This window comes from Phoenix dactylifera, chromosome 16 (genome assembly GCF_051530095.1).
Source record: "Phoenix dactylifera cultivar Ajwa chromosome 16, Ajwa_hap1_PhDact_Kaust_v1.1, whole genome shotgun sequence".
Taxonomy (NCBI): Eukaryota; Viridiplantae; Streptophyta; class Magnoliopsida; order Arecales; family Arecaceae; genus Phoenix; species Phoenix dactylifera.
The window spans coordinates 24,116,058-24,135,074 of record NC_143205.1 but is presented as its reverse complement, the minus strand read 5'-3'; the positions used below and the strand labels follow the sequence as shown (position 1 = coordinate 24,135,074).

At 39.1% G+C, this 19,017-nt stretch overlaps 2 protein-coding genes across 3 annotated transcripts; both read right to left on the bottom strand.

The window, feature by feature from the left end:
• Positions 1 to 315: 315 nt before the first annotated feature.
• Positions 316 to 7,889, bottom strand: LOC103718257 (clathrin interactor EPSIN 2-like). Of its 2 annotated transcripts, none has more exons than XM_089927843.1 (14): positions 7,685 to 7,889; positions 6,205 to 6,292; positions 5,901 to 5,952; positions 5,618 to 5,697; positions 5,459 to 5,537; positions 5,139 to 5,222; positions 4,859 to 5,004; positions 4,402 to 4,779; positions 4,092 to 4,133; positions 3,866 to 3,961; positions 3,603 to 3,784; positions 2,270 to 2,460; positions 1,217 to 1,886; positions 316 to 1,063 (listed from the first exon to the last, which is right to left on the bottom strand). In XM_089927843.1, the coding sequence occupies exons 2-14, from the start codon at positions 6,237 to 6,239 to the stop codon at positions 597 to 599; spliced, it is 2,502 nt and encodes an 833-aa protein (XP_089783969.1). In that variant the 5' UTR covers positions 6,240 to 6,292; positions 7,685 to 7,889; the 3' UTR covers positions 316 to 596. The 2 variants fall into 2 exon arrangements, with proteins under 2 accessions (XP_089783969.1, XP_089783970.1); XM_089927844.1 differs by having other exon boundaries at positions 6,205 to 6,330; positions 7,685 to 7,864.
• A 2,187-nt stretch (positions 7,890 to 10,076) lies between these two features.
• LOC103718259 (cytokinin riboside 5'-monophosphate phosphoribohydrolase LOG3) lies at positions 10,077 to 16,361 on the bottom strand. The gene is made up of 7 exons (XM_008806988.6): positions 16,098 to 16,361; positions 15,400 to 15,497; positions 15,218 to 15,248; positions 14,322 to 14,421; positions 12,822 to 12,892; positions 11,654 to 11,797; positions 10,077 to 10,447 (listed from the first exon to the last, which is right to left on the bottom strand). The coding sequence occupies exons 1-7, from the start codon at positions 16,215 to 16,217 to the stop codon at positions 10,355 to 10,357; spliced, it is 657 nt and encodes a 218-aa protein (XP_008805210.3). The 5' UTR covers positions 16,218 to 16,361; the 3' UTR covers positions 10,077 to 10,354.
• Between the last annotated feature and the right edge of the window lie 2,656 nt (positions 16,362 to 19,017).

Here is a 19,017-nt window from a genome sequence, read left to right as displayed (position 1 = left end):
AAACATGCATGCCAAGTGAAGAGGTGACATACAATGATCAACAAGGGAGGAGCAGGATGCTTTGCAACAGGATTCAAAGTGCTCCAAACTTTCACTAATTGCCGATTAAAAAAAATATTAAAAAAATAAAAAAAAAGACATGTCCAGTCCCCGGGAATATTGTAGGTAAACCAATACAGAAATATGCAGATAGAAATATAAAAACAAAATAAATATGTAGAAATTAGAAGATAAAAGAGCCATTAAAATGTATGCATATTTCCAATCAGAGCATGACTCAGCAAACATGCCAGAGCAAATATCTAGTCCCAACACTAAAACCAAGAATAATATTTATTTTTCTCTTCAGCAAACGTGCTGTAATAAATTTGTAAGTCATAATTCTGACTTGATACAACAAAGACAGTTGTAACATTTGAAAAACTAAACTGATTGATTAGTCGTGTATATGTAAATACATCTCCCACCCCCCAACGTAGATAAAAAGATGACCCAAAACCAACCAAACTCAGGGACATAGCAATAGACATGCAGGCAATCCTAATATATGGTTTCCTTTTTTTCTCCATTACAATTTTTAATGTATGAACATTTCCTCAACTATACCCACCATATGGCTGCTGCGAACCATAGCGGTCCATACCCATCATTGGATTGTAGCCAACCCCAGGCATACCAGGTCCAGAAGTAGCCATTCCGGTGGGCGGCTGCGTTGGCATTCCCATACCCATGACCATACCCATATTCATCCCCACGCCCATGCCCATCAGTTGATTCATGCCCCCACCATAACCACCAATGCCCATTCCCATTCCAGTTGCAACACCACCGCCCATGCCTATTCCCATACCCATGCCCATGCCAGAGCCCATCATGGGATTTGGAAGAGGTGCCCGGCCACTCGCACCTGCCCAGCCAATTCCCGAACCAGCTCCCATAGCTTTGCCCATGGTAACAGTGGATGTTGCAGTAGCTGCAGAGCTTCTCTTTTCCTCTTTTCTTTTCTCCTTCCGATTGATGGAGTCAAAATCAATTCCAATATCCGCATGCGGATTGATTTTAGCTGCAGATGATATTGAAGTGGAAGAGTCAAAATATTAAGAAGCGAGATCCAAGAATCATACAGACTAAAAAGCAGGTGCACAGAGTTTCCAGACTTGGCAAAAGTATTCCCAGTATATGTACATAACATTAAGTAGAAATAAGAAGCACTTACGTCCAGAAATGTTTAGATTGACAAGACCTCGGCTCAGTGTGTCAGCCCAAACTGTTGATTTGGTCTCAAACTTTTCTTTGGATGGCTGAATTTTAACAGGAGGTAAAGCTGAAGTAGGGGCAGCACCTAAAGGGTAAGTGGGGCCTGATAGCCCTGACTGTGAAAGAAGATTCATATGAGGGCCCGCCGGCATATTCGTTGGAGCAGAAGGCTGAGCTGCCTGTGCAGTAAATGGAGCTGCTTGTGAAGCTGGCGGAGCTGCTTGCATTAATTGTGGGAGGAGGTTTGAATGGATTGTTTGTATATTTGTTGGTGCAGTAGGTTCGGTTGCTTGTAAAGGAATGGAGACTGCAGCTCCTGCTTGTGGGGCAAGCATACCTGTAACATTAGTGCCTGCAGGCATTGCAGGGGCCAAAGTTGCTGGGCTTGCAAAAGGAGGTTGTTGACCACTAGCGACACTAGGAGTATAAGTAATACCACCAAACGAGTCACCAAAGTCGAGGCTTGCAGCAGTTTCCATGTTGGTGGCTAAAGGCATAGAAGGTTCAGCAGCTCCAGTTGAGTTGGAAGGAAGCTGGACGGAATTGACAGGTGCAAAGTTCTGTTGCTGGGCAGGAAAATTTTCTTGAGCAGCCTTGAAAGGAGGTTCCCCAAAAGGATCTTCACTAGGCTGAGAAAAATGCATAAAAAATGAATCATTCTTGGTCCAGCACAGAAAACCATACGAAACAAAAAGCTAATACCAACGAAAGACTAGTGATATGTAATGCCATAAAAGAAACGGAGAAATCTTGGCATTTTTTTAATAAAAAAAGAGAGATTTGCAATAATGTTCCAAAAGGAATTATAGTACTGTATATTCAGTTCAGTCAGAGTCTTGACAAACATTACCAGATGCATAAACCAACAGTGGTCATCTCACTTTACAAACACGCCCTGAACCGTTGAGTGTTCATTGTTTAATTTTCAATGTTGCTATGGGAGCATGGTCACTCATAGGAAGGTATTGGATTAATAATCATATATGCCTAGCAACTAGATGATCAATAATACCTGGCTCAGTACATGGGATGCTGATGACAAAGAGACAAAGTCTGTCCCAGAACCCAAATTTGCTGAAAAAACAGCCTCAGGAGTGATGGTGGCAGAAGTTACTGGCACCACAGCCAATGGATTTATAGGATCTGATGTTGATAGAGATCCAAATAAGTCCACCTCCAAGCTACTTGCAGCAGGCAGGGCAGCTGATCAACAGAGAAAAGAATAACCATGTTACTTCGGACCAACAAATATCATCAACATTGTAAAAACAGGCAAAGACATGCACTGGCACTTATAACAACATGACAGTTGAAAAAACTAAACTAAAAATGCTTGCATGACTTAGACTTTTTTATTTATTCACTGGTTCACAGAAATCAATGCATTTCACTACTCCAGGCATGACATGCACAAGTACCAAGCTATGTCCACAAAATCTAGGGCAGGCTTCATGAATACTCATTCACCAATCTTTGCTATTAAAGCAAACTCTGGCATTATCACAAGGTTTTCCATATCCTTTCCCTCCTTTCTCTAGACCATTCAACACATCTTGCACAACTCCCATTGTCCAAGCCTCCCAGATATTTGTCGTGCATGCAATACTAGTTCAATCAGTTCGGTCACTCTATCCACTAATGCAACTCCTATGCTTGCCTATACCGGTTCAACTTTCACCAAGATCACCTTATTTGCTTAGGCCTTCTCTGTTGCCCAACAGTTTTAATCATGAAAGAATTTCAACATTCTTGCCATTTTATAAAATGTTACCTTAAGCTACCAAGATGCCTGCATCGAAATTACCTCTTCATTTCATCCACTAAGCTCTAATTCCATTATACAAGTCCAAGCACACATAAGAAATTTAGAGGTAAGCTAACAATTTGCTATCTAAGATCTACTTTTCCATCCTACCCATTAAGGTTGTAATTAAACAAACTAATAAATACCTATCCAAAATAAATAAATAAATAAATAAATAAATAGCTACAGATTAAAGAATTTGATGATATTACTAGTTAATAAAAAAAAAAACTAACTTCATTATGTGTAATTACTAACCTAGTAAATAGGAGGGTTTCTAGTATAACAAAAAACTAAGCTTTTCAACAATATGTTTTCTGGGCCTCAAGTTAGCTCATGAGAATCAACCCAAAACTAATCATGACTAAGAAAAACCAACCCACTAGCTCATCAGGTCGGATTCAGGTAGAGCTTACTCTTAATGTCATAGGTGGCTGACCTTACTGGACCCATTGTCACCCCTAAGTATTTAAAGGACCACAAAGCTAAATGAATGATATAATCTTAATAGAAAACTTTTCCAAAAGTCAATCTACAATACCTAACACAGAACCCCGTGGATCGAAATCATCAAAACCATCAACATCCTTGGATTCGGTTGACACAGGCAAACCAGGTACAGCATTGTCTGAGATTTGACCTGTATTTTCCCTAGGAGAGCTTGCTTTAGGTACAGAGGGTGGAGATGCTTTTAGTGCAGCTTCTGCTATATTGCCTCCATTTCTGAAATTAAAGATGATGTCAGAGGAAAAAAAATGCATACTCATAAACAGAAATATTCACAAGAAGATCGAAAATTTATACTTTTCTTCCTGCATATGAGTTTGGGCATCTCTTGTGACTTCTTCATAGCTGGGTGGTGCACTAACATTTTGCTCGGAAAGCTTGCGCTTGAATAGCCTGGTAATGAAATTATTTGTTTAGACAAAATGGGTAGGTCAGAATTTGGGCCAGTACTTAGGGAAAAATTCCTTGAGAAATAAAATAGTTTGGGATGATTATAAAGCCCATAAAAATTTGAAAAATTCACCTGTCATCTTGAGAAGGGTCATCAGCTCTGCCACCACCACTTCTGCATCAAAAGAGCAGATTAAGCATGCATTCAAAATACGCTAGCAGCATTCTTTTCAAAAACATATACTAAGATGGGCATATATTTGAAATGTGAAAAAAACAAAAACAATAAAGGTTTAGAACTTTAAAAGCACAAGCCCACCTAAAATACAGCTTATATCGTAGATAAACTCTTGAAGGTTATAGTCATGAGGAGTAATTACAAAAAACCGCTTCTTGTTGACAAAATAAACAAGTAGAAGATGTCAACAGAAACTGGCACATACCGAGATGAATAACGGTCATCATCATCAAAGGAATGATCTCTATCTCTATCAAAACTCCTATTTCTTGACCCATACTGATAATCTTCATTGCTGCGGCTTCCTCTGTAATCATCATCTCTATGGCTCTCTCTTCCATAGCGATCATCAAAATTCCTACCATACCGATCCCCTTCTCGACTATATGAGTCACCACTTCTGCTGTATCTATCACCATCCCTATATGCCGATTGTCTTTCCCTTCCATACCCATTCCGCTCTTCATCTTTACTACCATAGCGAACATCATAACGATCATCATCATAACGTTCTCCATAGCCTCCTGTATTTGAATATGAGCTGGGCCTATATGTTCCACCAGTTGAGAATGTACTGCAATACCTATACAACAAGACCAGAGACATAAGTATTCAAGTCAATCATGTCCAAGTTGTTCTTAATTTTCAGAAAGTGTACTCACTTGTCCCTGTTAGCAAGGGCTTTCAGCCTAACTTCTTGTATTCTTTCTTTATCATTCACCAGAGCAACAAGACTCTGAGATTTCCTCCTAACATTTCTTCCCTGGTCTCTTCCACTAGAATCAATGTACTGGAAATCAAATAAAGTCTGCAACTTGGACACAATTGCTAGTAGTCATGAAATGTGCTTATATTCCATATATTATAAGTTATGCTGGGACAAGCTGAAGCAGATATAGTTTCACAGTATACAGTAGAAAGGTAAAGGATAACTTTTAATACCGATATCTGGTAAGAGTGCTCCCTCATTTCATCAATGACTGGTTCAGATCCATTTGCAACTAGATACTCCAAAACAATCAGGGCCTAAATCTCAATGAAACAAACAATCAGTTGCCAATAAATATTCATAAAGAGTAAGCGGCAACTAGACAATGCCCGGAAAGTATAATTTTTTATCATATCACTGATTAATGAGTTCTAAATTAAGAGACAGAATATGATAGGGAAGATATAAAGTGCATTCAGACACAGCATAACTAATTAATAGACAGTCTGCAGGATGTATCATGTCGGAAGAGAAAGGGAACTGTATGCAACACCTTGTAAACATGACGCCAGTTTTTTCCAGTATCATTAATCCTCTTCCAGATGACATGCATGATTATCTGGTATTCATGACTGCACAGTTGCTGAATATTAAATGTCTGAAAAGAGGAAAAAGAAAAGGGAATCAAGAACAAATAGAAATATCAGCTTACAAGTTTTGAGTCGCTTGTGCGATATCAGCCAGGTGTGATCCATGTGGCCCCCAAGGCTCATTGCTTGTCGCATCAAGAATCTGAAATTGAGACAAAAAAAGAACACTATATTAGTTGTCTGATATTTAGTGAACAGAAATATTCCCTGCTGCTGGAAAGGTATATTTCCCTGATGGAAAACAATCAAATTGTGATTGATATTAAGCTAAAATTAAAACCCATTTTTCAACTAAATTCATGTAAGGAAAGATAAAATGAAGAAAATGAAATTTGAAAAGATAACCTTCTGCTCTATTCCTGGGATCTTTAAAACTTTCTTGTTCACCCCTCTCTTGCTGCAAAACATTAAAAATAATTCACATCAGGTGATACATCATGTAACCTAGTATCTAAGACCATTGCAAACACTACAACACAAGCCTGCTGAAGCACAGCATCAAGTCAGTAATCATAAAAAGCATGCAATTCTGATGAAAATACTAAGATAGCAAGTTCGACAGCATTGTAAATATATGGCAGATGGCTCAATGGAAGAAGAGTTTAAAATGCATCACGTTAATCATCAGAAGAATGAAGAAAATTCTTACAGGTCCCGAACAGTTTGATCGAAAGCTTTCTTCATGGTTTCTGTAGATTATACTCAATTTCCTGTTAAGCCACCACCTCCCATGAAACCTTCTCACATGATCAAGCAAAGAGGTCACAGAACAATCCTATGATTGACAATAGAAACAGGAAGTAAGATGCACGAGTGACATCTTAAAAGAAGCATGCCTAAACGTAAATATCCATAATTAAACTAGAGCCGAAAGGACCACTTTTTGAAGGAAAGGTTAAAAGTATAAATCCAAGTGCCCCAGTATAAAAAATAAATGGTTAAAGTCAGTCCCAATACATTTTTTTTTAAAAAAAAAAAAAAACTTTTTAAAAAACAGTCTAAGAAAATGGCACAAAATAGGCAGCAGGCAACAAGCACTTGCCACCTGATCAATGATTGATCCAAATGTTACGTTCCTCTGAATGCACTAATTAAAGCAAGTAAAAGGGTATCTTTATTATTATAATGAAAAGGGCACTAAAAGGATCCAACTTTAGAAGCTTGTGAGAATTCAAGAACATTCGTAGCAACCACATAAAGAGAACTTTAACTTAATGTTAAAAACATTTACCATAATAGAACTCCATGCCTTAAAATGCAGCAATACTTGGGGAACAGATAAACAATGAATATCTGTGATTAAACATGAACAAATAAAGACTTTCGAACAAGTTTTTGGATCTCTCTAAACAAAAATCTGATTGAATTGAAACAGAAACACGCCAGAAAGTGAACATAATCCGGACCCTTAAACCAACCGAATGTTAAACTCGCGCAATTATCTCAAATTGCAAAAAAAAAATGATTCAGGTGTCGGCTGTCTTGGGCCTCTTGGCCAAACACCTAAATCGAAGATGTGGAAACAAAACAGAATATAACCTCATAGGGAAAATGTTACCCAACAAGACAAAAACAGTGATTGCCTTGATCCCGAGCAATTCTTGAGAAAGAGTTCCACTAGCATGCTACTGGAAGCAATGCTCATCACAACAAGCCAGAAGAAATGACAGGAATATGGGAAGGCTAAAATTCTAGACAAAAATCCGGACCTGGAGATTTAAGGAGGAAGGAATGCCACCAAAAATCCAATTCATTTAGACGAAATCCAATTAATGCCTACAAACCCTTAATTTTTTTCATAGTCGACAGATTTCAGCTCAGTTTCAGCTTCCACCGACCAAATCCGTAAGACAAGCAAATTTTATAAATCAAGACCGATTCAGAACAACATCCAGCTAATTAGAGCAAACTAAAAGACGCCCCTTCTCAAAATAAATCAGGAAAGAAGCACCCAAGTATTCAAAAAAAAAAAAAAAAGTCATTTACATTCGCCAACACACGAATAGGAAAGGAAAAGGATATATAAATAAAGAGAATACATCAATGCTTCAAAAGGAAAAGAAAAAAAAATCCAAGCGCAATCTGATGTGATGTCCGGCGAGCAAGTCGACAGCGGATTTCGAACGAACCTGGGCGGATTGGAGAGATCGAGGGCGGGGGTCGGAAATCCGTTGAGGGATCGGAGGAAAGATGCCCGCCGACGAAGCGGAGGGTTTGGTGTCGGGCCGGAACAAAGAAAAAAGAGGAGGGGCCTTCTCTCTCTCTCTCTCTCTCCCCTCCGGGGTGGAAGAGAGAGGGAATAATAATGTGAAAAGAAAGAAAGGGAAGCGTGGTGCGAAGACGAGAGAGAGCGCCCGGAGGCGTGGACTGACACGCGTCGGTCAGTGGGCGATGGGGACCTAAGCATTATTTTACGGGCGCTGTAATAAAAGCGGGTCTGGGTGTTAGGGAAAGCCTGCCGGGCTCCCCAATTACCAAAATAACCTTCATGCGGCTTACCGCATGAATAAGTTAAATAATAATTTATTTTTTTTTTACACCGATAATCCACCACACTAGCCCTGTATGAGCATGATTAATTGAATCAAAAGTTAAAATGCTCCACAACGATGGGGAAGTAAAAGAGGCGACTTCTCTATTTGTCTCCTAAAATATATGCACAGTCACATCACACTTTTACAGTAAATTAAAAGAAAATTTAAACTTGCGGACGTGCGATCTGATGAACATTTTTTTTTTAGATCTTAAATTAAAAAAAGGGTCGAAATACAGCGTTAAATGAAAGCTAGGATCGTTGCCGTTATAATATGCCCTCATAGTCCGAACTGGAATTGGTTCACACACGTGGCTGCAGAAAAAACAAAAGAGAAAGCAACTACGTCACGCTCCACTGGATGTTTTCGAATGGTTTTCAACCCCAAAAAAATATGTTTTTTTTTTTTGGATGGTGCAGCTTTCACTTGATGAAATATGTTTGGCATATTATTCCATTACGTATATAGCCCTAACATACGCCGAATTCCTTCTTTCAACGTAAGATCACACAATATATGTCCTCTCGAATGGAATCTAGAATCACCGGCGAAGATGCTCACTGTTGAGTTAAATTTCCCATTTATATCCACTTTTCTTGAATTTTTGTGCACTCTTGACTCTTCCCATAAAGGATCATTGTCTAATATGTTTAAGAGGCAAACATACGAGCACTCTAACTGCGTTATAAAAATACTTAACACTAAGCGCATGAGATAAGTAGCCACGTCACTACATATAACAATTCAGGACCTCGTCCAAAATGGCTAGCCGGAATATATTATTTGGATTTCTTAGTTCTATATAAGTATCTAAGATCTCTTTAGCGAATAAATGAAGTGAAACTAAATATATGCCCACACGGATCCTCACACTATATTTTCAATACTTCGATATTTTTTCCGTTCTACTCGGATGCGCACCAAAGTACACCGGGTTTCAAAAAAATTGGTTGACTAGTGGAGAAAAGTGCCGAGTATTTCATAGCGACGAGGTTGATATGTGTGAATATACCACCAATATTTGATCAGTCGAAAAGTTGATGATGTGGATCGAAGCAAGGATAGAGTATAGCGTAGGTTCAGATACTTTGATCTTGAAGGATTTTTGCCATGCCACATCGTTATTTAAAGATAGATAAAAGAGATGTAGCACAGAACTACGGTAGAAAAATTTAGTGCCGAGCTACAATAAAGATGTAGCGCTAGATTATGGTAAAAAAATAAGTTATACTTACTCTAGGATTGATTATTGATATAAAAAGATGACGATTTGTATGAATATATATATATATATATATATATATATATATATATATATATATATATATATATATATATATATATATATATATATATATATATATATATATATTCCTACAAGATAAATAGATTTGTTAGAGTTTTATAATTTGGTGAAAGATGGTATATATATATATACATATATATATATATATACATATATATATATACATATATATACATATATATATACATATATATATATACATATATATACATATATATATACATATATATATATACATATATATATATATATATACATATATATATATATATATATATATATATATATATATATATATATATATATATATGTACATGCATATATTTATAAGTGGAAAACTGGAAAAGGCAGGCAAATGGCCGGTTCAATGCTTTTCCCAACCGCTGGCTCAAGCCGGGCATAAAAAATTTCGAAGGGAAGCGGCAGGCAAGCAGCTCGACCGCGGGCGGGTGCATCCACCTGCAACCACCTGGCCCAAGCTGCCATCAGGGAGGCAAGAGGGCCGGCGTTCCCCGTTTTATTTTCGGCCACCTTAAAATTTTGGCCGTTGTTGACGATCATCCAATTCATCTATTAGAGAAACAAACGGAGTACTTGGAGTATCGATAATGCCTTGCATAAGACCTTGTGCTTGTGATGCATAGTAAACTATTATCTGAAATGATACTGCACAATGAAGAACAAGAGATTGGCGAAAACAGAAGCCGATCCGAAAACTTTTTGAGTATGTCTTCAAAAGTGAGTCTTTTTTCTACTGTTTGGAAACAGAAAAACCATAAATTCCATCAAAGAACAAGTAAGTTTAGTTTTATCTATTTAGGCCCTTTCTGACAATTTACAAGAAAAGAATCTCCAAGCTTTTCTTCACGGCAGACAATTTTCCAATTCGAACCTCCCGCCTGCGAAAATGTGGTTCGACGTCCCATGTCTCCTAACCCTGGAATACCTGGCCTTCCTTCCTACCTAGAAATCTCACGTTTTGAGGAATATCCTAGCTGTTCCATCTCCCAGTTCAGCTTGGAAGCGACTCTTTCGTGGCAAGGGAAGTACTCCTGGCAAAAAGAACATACTTAATTTATTAATATCAGTACCACGATTCGAGATTTAGGAACTTATCAACGACCATAAAAGATCGCTGACAGACATGCTTCCACACATGGTCATTCGTTCCCAGATAGGTCTCTAAGTCTAGAAATTGTAAAGTTATCTGCATTTCCAGTGGCCCTTGAATACAGTCATGCATGGATCTAAACAAACACAGCTAATAGATGTCTGAATAAATGAGATGCACATGGTCTTGCTGACGATCAAACACGTTATTCAGATGCCTGCTGTATGTGTGCATGCGCATATATGGATATATGGTCATGCAAAGGGGAGCCCTGTCAACCAGCCTTACATCATCTAGTTGGCATCTCTCTCCACCTAGAGAGAAGTCCTGGGTTCAAGCCCTGGTGGTGGCCCTTCACCATATTTCTTTAGAGAGAGAGAGAGAGACCTGAAAGAAGCTGTCAAAATCTAAATATTGCAGCACTAATGGTTTCATGTGTCAGGACATGCATCAATCAGTTATTTCTGAAGAACGAAATAGACCACGATCAGAGATCCTTATATCCATATTAAACTATACCTTCAAAAGGAACTGTGCTTTATTTCTATCCTTGGTGGAATGGATGAACCAGCAAGACTTTTCCTTGAAAATAAATAAAAGGAAGAAAAAACTATCCATGCCTTTCTGTTAAAAAAAAAAAAAGGATCTATGCCTATATTATTCCATGCATAGCTTATTTTCAGCAGTGCCTCCAGTAATTCAGATTATACTAAAGTTTCCGCATTCAACCTATAATGTGGATAAGGTATTCTGAATCTTACGTCAGTAGATCTCAACATCAGTGACAGATGGAACGCAAGGAAATACAACAAATTTCTAATTCAAAGGCCCAGAATGATTTCTTTATATTCAAAAGCAGGATTACAATTTAGGACACCTTTTCTTCTGAACATTTCTAATTCGTATGATTATGAACTAAGGAAGTTCTGGTTGAAGTAGAAATATTCATTTCCATGACTTCAGGGATTTTATGAATTTTCAACTGCAGAGAGGGCATCTTAATTTCGTATTATGTCCTAATGTTGTTTTCAGAGATTAACAAGTGACTTCCATATTATATGCAAAGGAAGAGAAATACAACAAATTTTAGATATAATCTGTTCAAGCATGTCAGATAGAAATGTATAACAGGAGCTATATGCATCACCTCTAACTTCTTCACCAATTCCTTTGCTGTTGGAGCAGATACAATGATATGACGAGCACCTGGGCTAATGAAACCTTCCTCTACTGCTTTGTCAATGAAAGTTAGTAAAGAGTTGTAGTATCCATCCACATTCAACAATCCCACCTGTGAAGTTCATGTAGATTCGAGAGTGGTTTAGCATATGATAGTATACCTATGTCAATTAACACAGCGACTCTTTATACCAAAATTGGAAAAAAAAAGAGGGGGTTGGGGTGGAGGTTGACTCCTTCAATCTTCACAAAGGACACCATAAACTTGAGGACTCTAGACACAGATTTGACCATCTCTTCCAATTCAACATTTATGCCATATGTACCTTATATAGGTAACTCACAATGCAAAACCAGAAAGTAAAGATGCCTACACACAACAATGTAAATAAAAATCACCAAATCTGATGAAGACATAAAATTTGAAGTCAAGTCAACAAAAATGGGCATCTCAACTAGTCCTCAGACTTTTGAACAGGGTTTCTATTAACTTGTAATTACAATAAATTGAGAAACACTGACTCTTTTTCAGGTTCGATGGAAAAGCTTCTAAACTATAAAACCGCAGAAAATCAAGTGACAATGCTAAACCACATGAGATGATGCAAACACAGCTAGTAAGCGAGAGAATCCGAGAATTTTTTTTTTCGTATATTTGTGGTTGCTTTAATTCATGATGGCACAATTAATCTGCAAATGCACAATTTTCAAACTAGTTGCCTGAGATTTTGCACTGCAGCTAAGAGATAAAAAAGGCTTTTACCCCACAAGAGAATAGAGATAAAGATGGTCAGGAGGGGAAGGAATACAGAGCCAACGAAAAAGGAATGAAGATCGAATCCATGTCTAGGAAGACCAATTAGCCTTTAGGTCTTCTTGATACCCTTTATATGCATTTTCAGTGCACTTGCTATCAAAGATGATTCATTCTGCAGTCTGAACAACTTTTTTGTAAAGCTATTTATCTTAATTGCTTTCCTATTAAGAGATAGTACTGTAATTTTTTTTTAGAAAAATGTTAATTTCATTGTTAATAGGTGAAGAAGCGAGGTTGGATCATCTCCTCAACTCATTTTTCTCACTTGATTCAAGGAATTCTACTTAAAATAAATAAATTGTCAGGAAGGAGTCATTACCGGCTTATCATGTATGCCTAGTTGAGCCCATGTTATCACTTCAAGCAGTTCTTCAAGAGTACCATATCCTCCTGCATTAAAATCTTAATCAGCTCTATGCCATGATGGGACAGCAATCTACAATGCTAGAAGAACTTCAGTTATTTTTTTTGGTATTTTATCTGCAGTAATGATTTCAAATACCATGAGATTATGCGACCTAAATTGGTGTGATAAGTGAATTGAGAGAAGTCCTTCAAGTTCTATTTAAGAGTATAAATTGGAATTATTAAAACCTCTAATACAAGTTCTGAATATAACTCATGATAGGAAGATAATTATACTCAGAACGCAAGTGCTATGGAGTCTAGTAATTCCAATTTCTACAAGGGAGTCATCAAATACAATTCATGTTCTGGCAGATTTAGTTTGCTGAAGTGTTGCATAGTAAAAGGTAAGCATACTATCTTGTCCAAACAAACCAAAGGAAAAGATGGGTGTTCGTCATGACTTCTAAATGTCCGGTGCCAGAAATGGATGGATCAGGAACAGGGTTTTCTTCAAAATCTTGTTTACTTGTGAGATATCATTTCTACTATGCAAGTATATCTTTCTCTTTGTGTCTTTATCTTGGTCCATTCGAGAAAAAGAAAGTGCAACAATTACAGTACTTAACACTTTAAATACAGAGGGAAGAACCATTTTTTTCCCTTACTAAAGAGAATTTCAGCAACTACCAACCGTTGGAAACTCCTTCCTATTTGGATTTTTTTTTTTTTTATCATGAGAAGGGAGGCCAAGCCACCCGATATTATGTTTATTGATTAAAAGTTCCACCATTTACATATGGTAGTGCAGCTGAGTTTTGCTCTGCGAAGAAGCCATTCCTCAGTTGCATTAAGGTGTGAGTTACACTTTTCTTACATGTTGGGCTTTTTATAACTGTGTTTGCTGATTCTCAAACCCTCTTCCAAAATGTGAGAAACAGACTCTCAGTCTCCAGCTTTGTTCTTGTCTATAACCTCCGGATTTTAGATAACCGAAAAAATGAAAACTTCACTAAAATGAAGAACATCAGTGAACCATACAAACCCTTCAAGATAAAGTTTTCTTTTAGGTAGAGTTTAGAAAAGTTAATTAAGGCTATTCTTCAAGCTAATGAGAACGTCCTAAGAAATTCTGAAGATCTTTCATGAATCGATGGCACGCAATAGACATAGAAGTGAGGAGAAAAGAAACTATAGTAAGTTTGCTTCCTTAAATTTACCAATGCTAAACAAGCAAAATAATCTGAATCCCCCAAGGAAAAAAATAGAGCAAAAGCAGCCTTTACTTTTCCCGAAGCTGCAATACTAATTAGAGAAATTAAAACAGAGGTGTCAGGTTCTGTCTCTTGTGTTGCTGCTTTTAAAGATTTTATTTCGAGAAGTCAACGCTATTTGTGGATTGCTTTTTCCCTTCCTTGATTTGCCTCGGAACTCCAGTGACAGTCAATAAAAATCTGCAGGTTTATACACTAACCAGGTAAGGCTATGAAGGCATCAGACTGTCTAGCCATCTCTGCCTTCCTTTGGTGCATATCTGCAACTGCCTTCACTTCTCCTACAGTTTCTCCAGTTATCTGCAAAACAGGAAGCAACAAAGCCCCAAAAAAAGAAGCGATAAATTTTGCATAATATATCCCATTGATGATGGTCTCACGAAGCCCCACCTCCCCCAGCGCGCGCGCGCGCGCACACACACGGGGAGAGAGAGGAGGGGTGTCGAGGTTGTAGACATTTTGCAAAACGCTTTTTAATGGACAGGTGTGCAGAGAAGCAATGATGGGTGCTGCGGGGCAGGGAAAGACCAAATCACTTGCCTCTGTGACGGGTTAAAAAAAAAGAAGAAGAAGATAGCAGTCAAAATTTAAAAATAGAAAACTAAAAGTCCCTCTAGAATCAGACCAAAGAAATGGCCATGGACTTCTTCCTTTTTGCGATCCAAACCCAAAACTCAGCAGTTGCCAGAGGAAAGAAGCTAAAATTAATAATCAGTGGAATCAGAACAAAACCCAAAAAGCCATTGAAAAACTCCACATGGATGTAGCAGAAAGAAAGATGGCCATGTTGTATCCTTTTCGTTTCCTGCTGATAAATTAACAGAAAAGGGGAAAAAAACGCTGGAACATTCAAAATTCATCAATAGTTTTTAGCTTGACAGTAGGCATGAGATGTCAAAAACTGGCAGAAAACAATGTGTGTTGGCTACAGAGAGAGACAGAGAGATGACGAGGTTTCTTTAACCTTGAAGGGTTTATTCATTATTTGCTAAGAAAACAGAAGGGTTTATTTATTAGAAAAGATAGAAGGCTTTTTTTTTTTTGATAAAAAAAAAAGAAGAAAAGATAGAGGGCTTTTTAGTAGCAGCAGACATACCTCTCGGGGCATGAGAGTCTTAGGTATGACCCTGCGCAGAAGACAGTATATCATGACAAGAATGAGCTGCTGCGGAACCAAAAGCCCAAATACTAATAAAATTTCATAAACCGTACTTCTTCCACTAACTCGTGTACATTTTTTTTTTCCTGAAAATATTATGTAAAAGAATATCGGCTCACCCAATGACATGCCTCCCGCCATCATGAACGGCTTGGGAAACCAAACCCATCAGACCGACACTGCCCCCACCATAAACCAGATCAATGTTCCTTGACACCTGAAACGAACCAAATCATTCAGCAACCCGAAGCGGAAAAAGGAAACGAATGATGTTTTTAGGTGCCGCAACCCATTTGTATTGTTCTACGTGACTTCGATTTAATGCACCCATGTGATTAATCACTCACAAGCGTGCCATTGAGTGTCCTTTAATAATCCTGCCACGTGTGGACAGAAACCGTCTTCGCAGAGGAGCATTGCTCTTAAATGAATCACGGAGCACTTGGATATGCTTCACTGATAGAGATAGAGATAAAGAGTAGAGAGCAAAATGAACTTCACTGGTTACCGTGTTCCAGTGATGAGGTTTTCTGAGTGCAATGGGCCACGAATCTCCAATACCAACCTTCCAGTTTATATCACAAACTTGGAAGGCCAAAACTTTAGCAGGACCCATGCAACGAAAAACGTCCGAACAGCTAAATAAGCTAACGATACCTTGATGAGGAAAATAGAACTACCTAAACTTCGAATGGGGAAAACTGTGGAGAGGCCCAGCGGCCAAGAACATTCAAAACGGCTAAGACACTTGGGCAAAGGAAAGAAAAGAGAAAGCAAGCACGCACCCAGTTCAGGGAAGGCAGATACGAGGACATACCAATTCCTTGCCGAGCTCCACGGCGGCATCCTGGTAGCTGCTCTTCTTCCCCTGGCTGCTGCCACAGAAAACGCATATCCTTTTGAACTTGGACTGTCCCATTTCCTGCTCTCCCTCCATTCGTCCTAGCTTGCCTCCCTCCCTCCCTCCCCTTCTCTGTTCCTCTGTTCTCAGCTAGGCTCTGCCTTGGCTCCCCTGTCTCCTTTACGCTCCAGGCGACGTTGGCTCAACACGAATGGCCACAGTGGCTAGACCACTTTTTAGTGCGCCTCCATACCTGCATATAAAAGGGGATCACACGTGCTAGCAACCGCGCACACCATACAGACCCCGCGCGGTCGACGCTCGGTGGGTGCACGATGGATGGTTATGCCCGATAAGTTCTCATGGCTTTGGGTCATTGAAGGGTGGCCCAGCTGTTCCCTTGCTGCTTCCTGGTCTCGTTCATTTTTTACTGCAGCTGGGTTTCCTCAAACATGAGAAGCGAATGAGTCGAGCGAACACCAGAAAATTAAAGTTACAACATTCATAAAAATGTGTTCGGCTTTTAGCCCTCACACTCCTCTACCTCCATGTGCAGCACGAGGAACTACGGACTCTGTATATTAATTAGATGGCTAGCACAATAAGTATTTATCTGGTGAGCATAGTATAAAATTTGATTGCTGTGTATTTGTTTAGTAAAGACAAGGGAGTCGTGCACGCCTCGTGAGTGAGAGAACAAAAACTATATATCCATATTCCATACTCGTATGCGTTTTGTGAAAAACTAAATGGGGGGGGTGGGAAGAGAGTGGGAGGAGGGACCACAACCTTAATAGCCTCACACATGAGATTACGAAGAAAAACAAATGCTCGTATTGAAGAGAGCTCCATATATATTTTTAAAAGGCAGCTCATCTGGTTGTCATCCTTGACCAGCCTCCCCCGAGAGACATTCTTGCTTCATGCAGAGGAAACATTTGTAAATTTATTCAACACGCCCTCCGCATTCTCCTATACCTCCAACCCCCCTTGCCAGACCAAGCATGCTCTCCTCCATCCACGCCATTCATTCCACTGATTGCTTTGTCCCTCTTACCCCCTCTATCATTCCGCCCCTGCTCTAATACCCATGCATATAAAAATCACTGCCGATGTCCCATCTCCTCTGTAAATCCCCACCCTGCATATATTCTAATCCAGATACCATTCCCCTAGGCGGAGGAGCTAAACCCCGGTCTTGAATATATTTTGAGATCCCCAAAACACTCTCACTACCTACTGATCCTTTTCTATCTCTCTTTTCTCAATCCGCTTCAAGCAGACGTCTCTTTCTGAAGAGATCAATCGTATGCTTAACAAGTCCAAGTTATCGAATATTAGCTCGACTCGAGCTTTTGTCTGCTACAGCGTAGATGACAGCAACCATATGCTTTAAGCCTGGATACCTTACCAATTGCGGAAAAAGCACAGAATTAAAACATGCACTATCTAAAACTTTACCGCGGTAAACTAATACACTTCACCTTTTTTTTTCCCCCCAGGAAAAGGAGTACACAAAACAATAATTAAAAAAAAAAAAAACAGAGTGTGTCATGGTTTCGGATTCATTTCAGTTCAATGCTCGATGTGCTAGCTGCACTTAGTACTAGACTCCTGGCGTCATATAATCTCAAAAATTACTTATGTGTCACTCATATCTGAGATAGTTTCCATGCGGTTCATCTGTTACATCTTTTAGTATCTGTGTATTTCTCAGAGTCTCCAATCCGAGAAGAAGATCCTTTTGGCCCTCCCAAATACCGACCCCAGCGTTAACGGTCCGATAAGGTTAATTTCAGGCCCACATTTTGCTAGATCGTGCCAGCCAGCATGCGACAGCAGGAAATGGATCGAATCACCTGAACTACCTCTCTCTCTCTCTCTCTCTCTCTCTCTCTCCCTCTATCTATCTATCTAGATAGATAGATATAAGGAAGTGGGATATTTAACTTGTTGGTCACTGCACTTTGTACTAATGCAAGATTGATAACTAACAGTCGGATATTCATGAATCCAACAAAGTTTGAAATTTGTGCAACATAAACTTGAAATTGAGAAATCCTATCTTCTTTCCTTTTTCTTAAAACTCCTTTTCTTTCTTAGAAATAAAAGCTCTTCTTCTAGTTCGATGCAAAGTAATAAGTATGACAAAAATAACTTTTTTCCTGAGGCCTGTGATCTTGGTCATGTGTTATGCTCCGGGGGTGCCGGCCGCTGATGGCATACCTCACATGGTGGCCTTAACGGCGGGTGAGGGTGGGGACATCGGGCATAATGGGAGGACGGCTCCTTAGGGTTTAGAGTTTTGTTTGTTTTCGAGTGTCCGGGCCAATGGAGGTGGAGCTCCATGGCAAACTGATGGAGGCATCCTCGTGTCGTGTGGTCAGCATGTGGTTAGGGCCCATATCATGATCATGATCATGATCATCATTGCATCTTTGATGCCTAGTGGCAAACCATGGGTGCCCTCATGTCTTTTTATTCAATGGATCAGGCATTATTCACGGTCATGCTTGGTCGGTTGCCTTCCAATGGTAAGTAGCTTGATGATGTTGGTCTAAGAAGAGCCTTGTGCTAAGCTGAGTCACAGCACACAAACCACCATCCAAGGTCACAACGTTGCAATCATCTGTGCGCCTATTCCACTATAAATTGTACTTGCTAACTCAACATAGTCCCCCATCTTCCTCGTCCACGAACGCCATCCCAAAGTGATCAATTCATAATGGAACCCAATTACCACAGGAGTAGATCGCACGACTTTTCCAAGTGTCGGTTATTATTGTTTCCACTAAATATGTTTTCCTCCCGCCCTTGCCCGAAATTATACAAGTTGGAATCATATTAGATCCCTTGTAATTAATCCAAAATGAATTTACCGTCGAATCGATAGCAA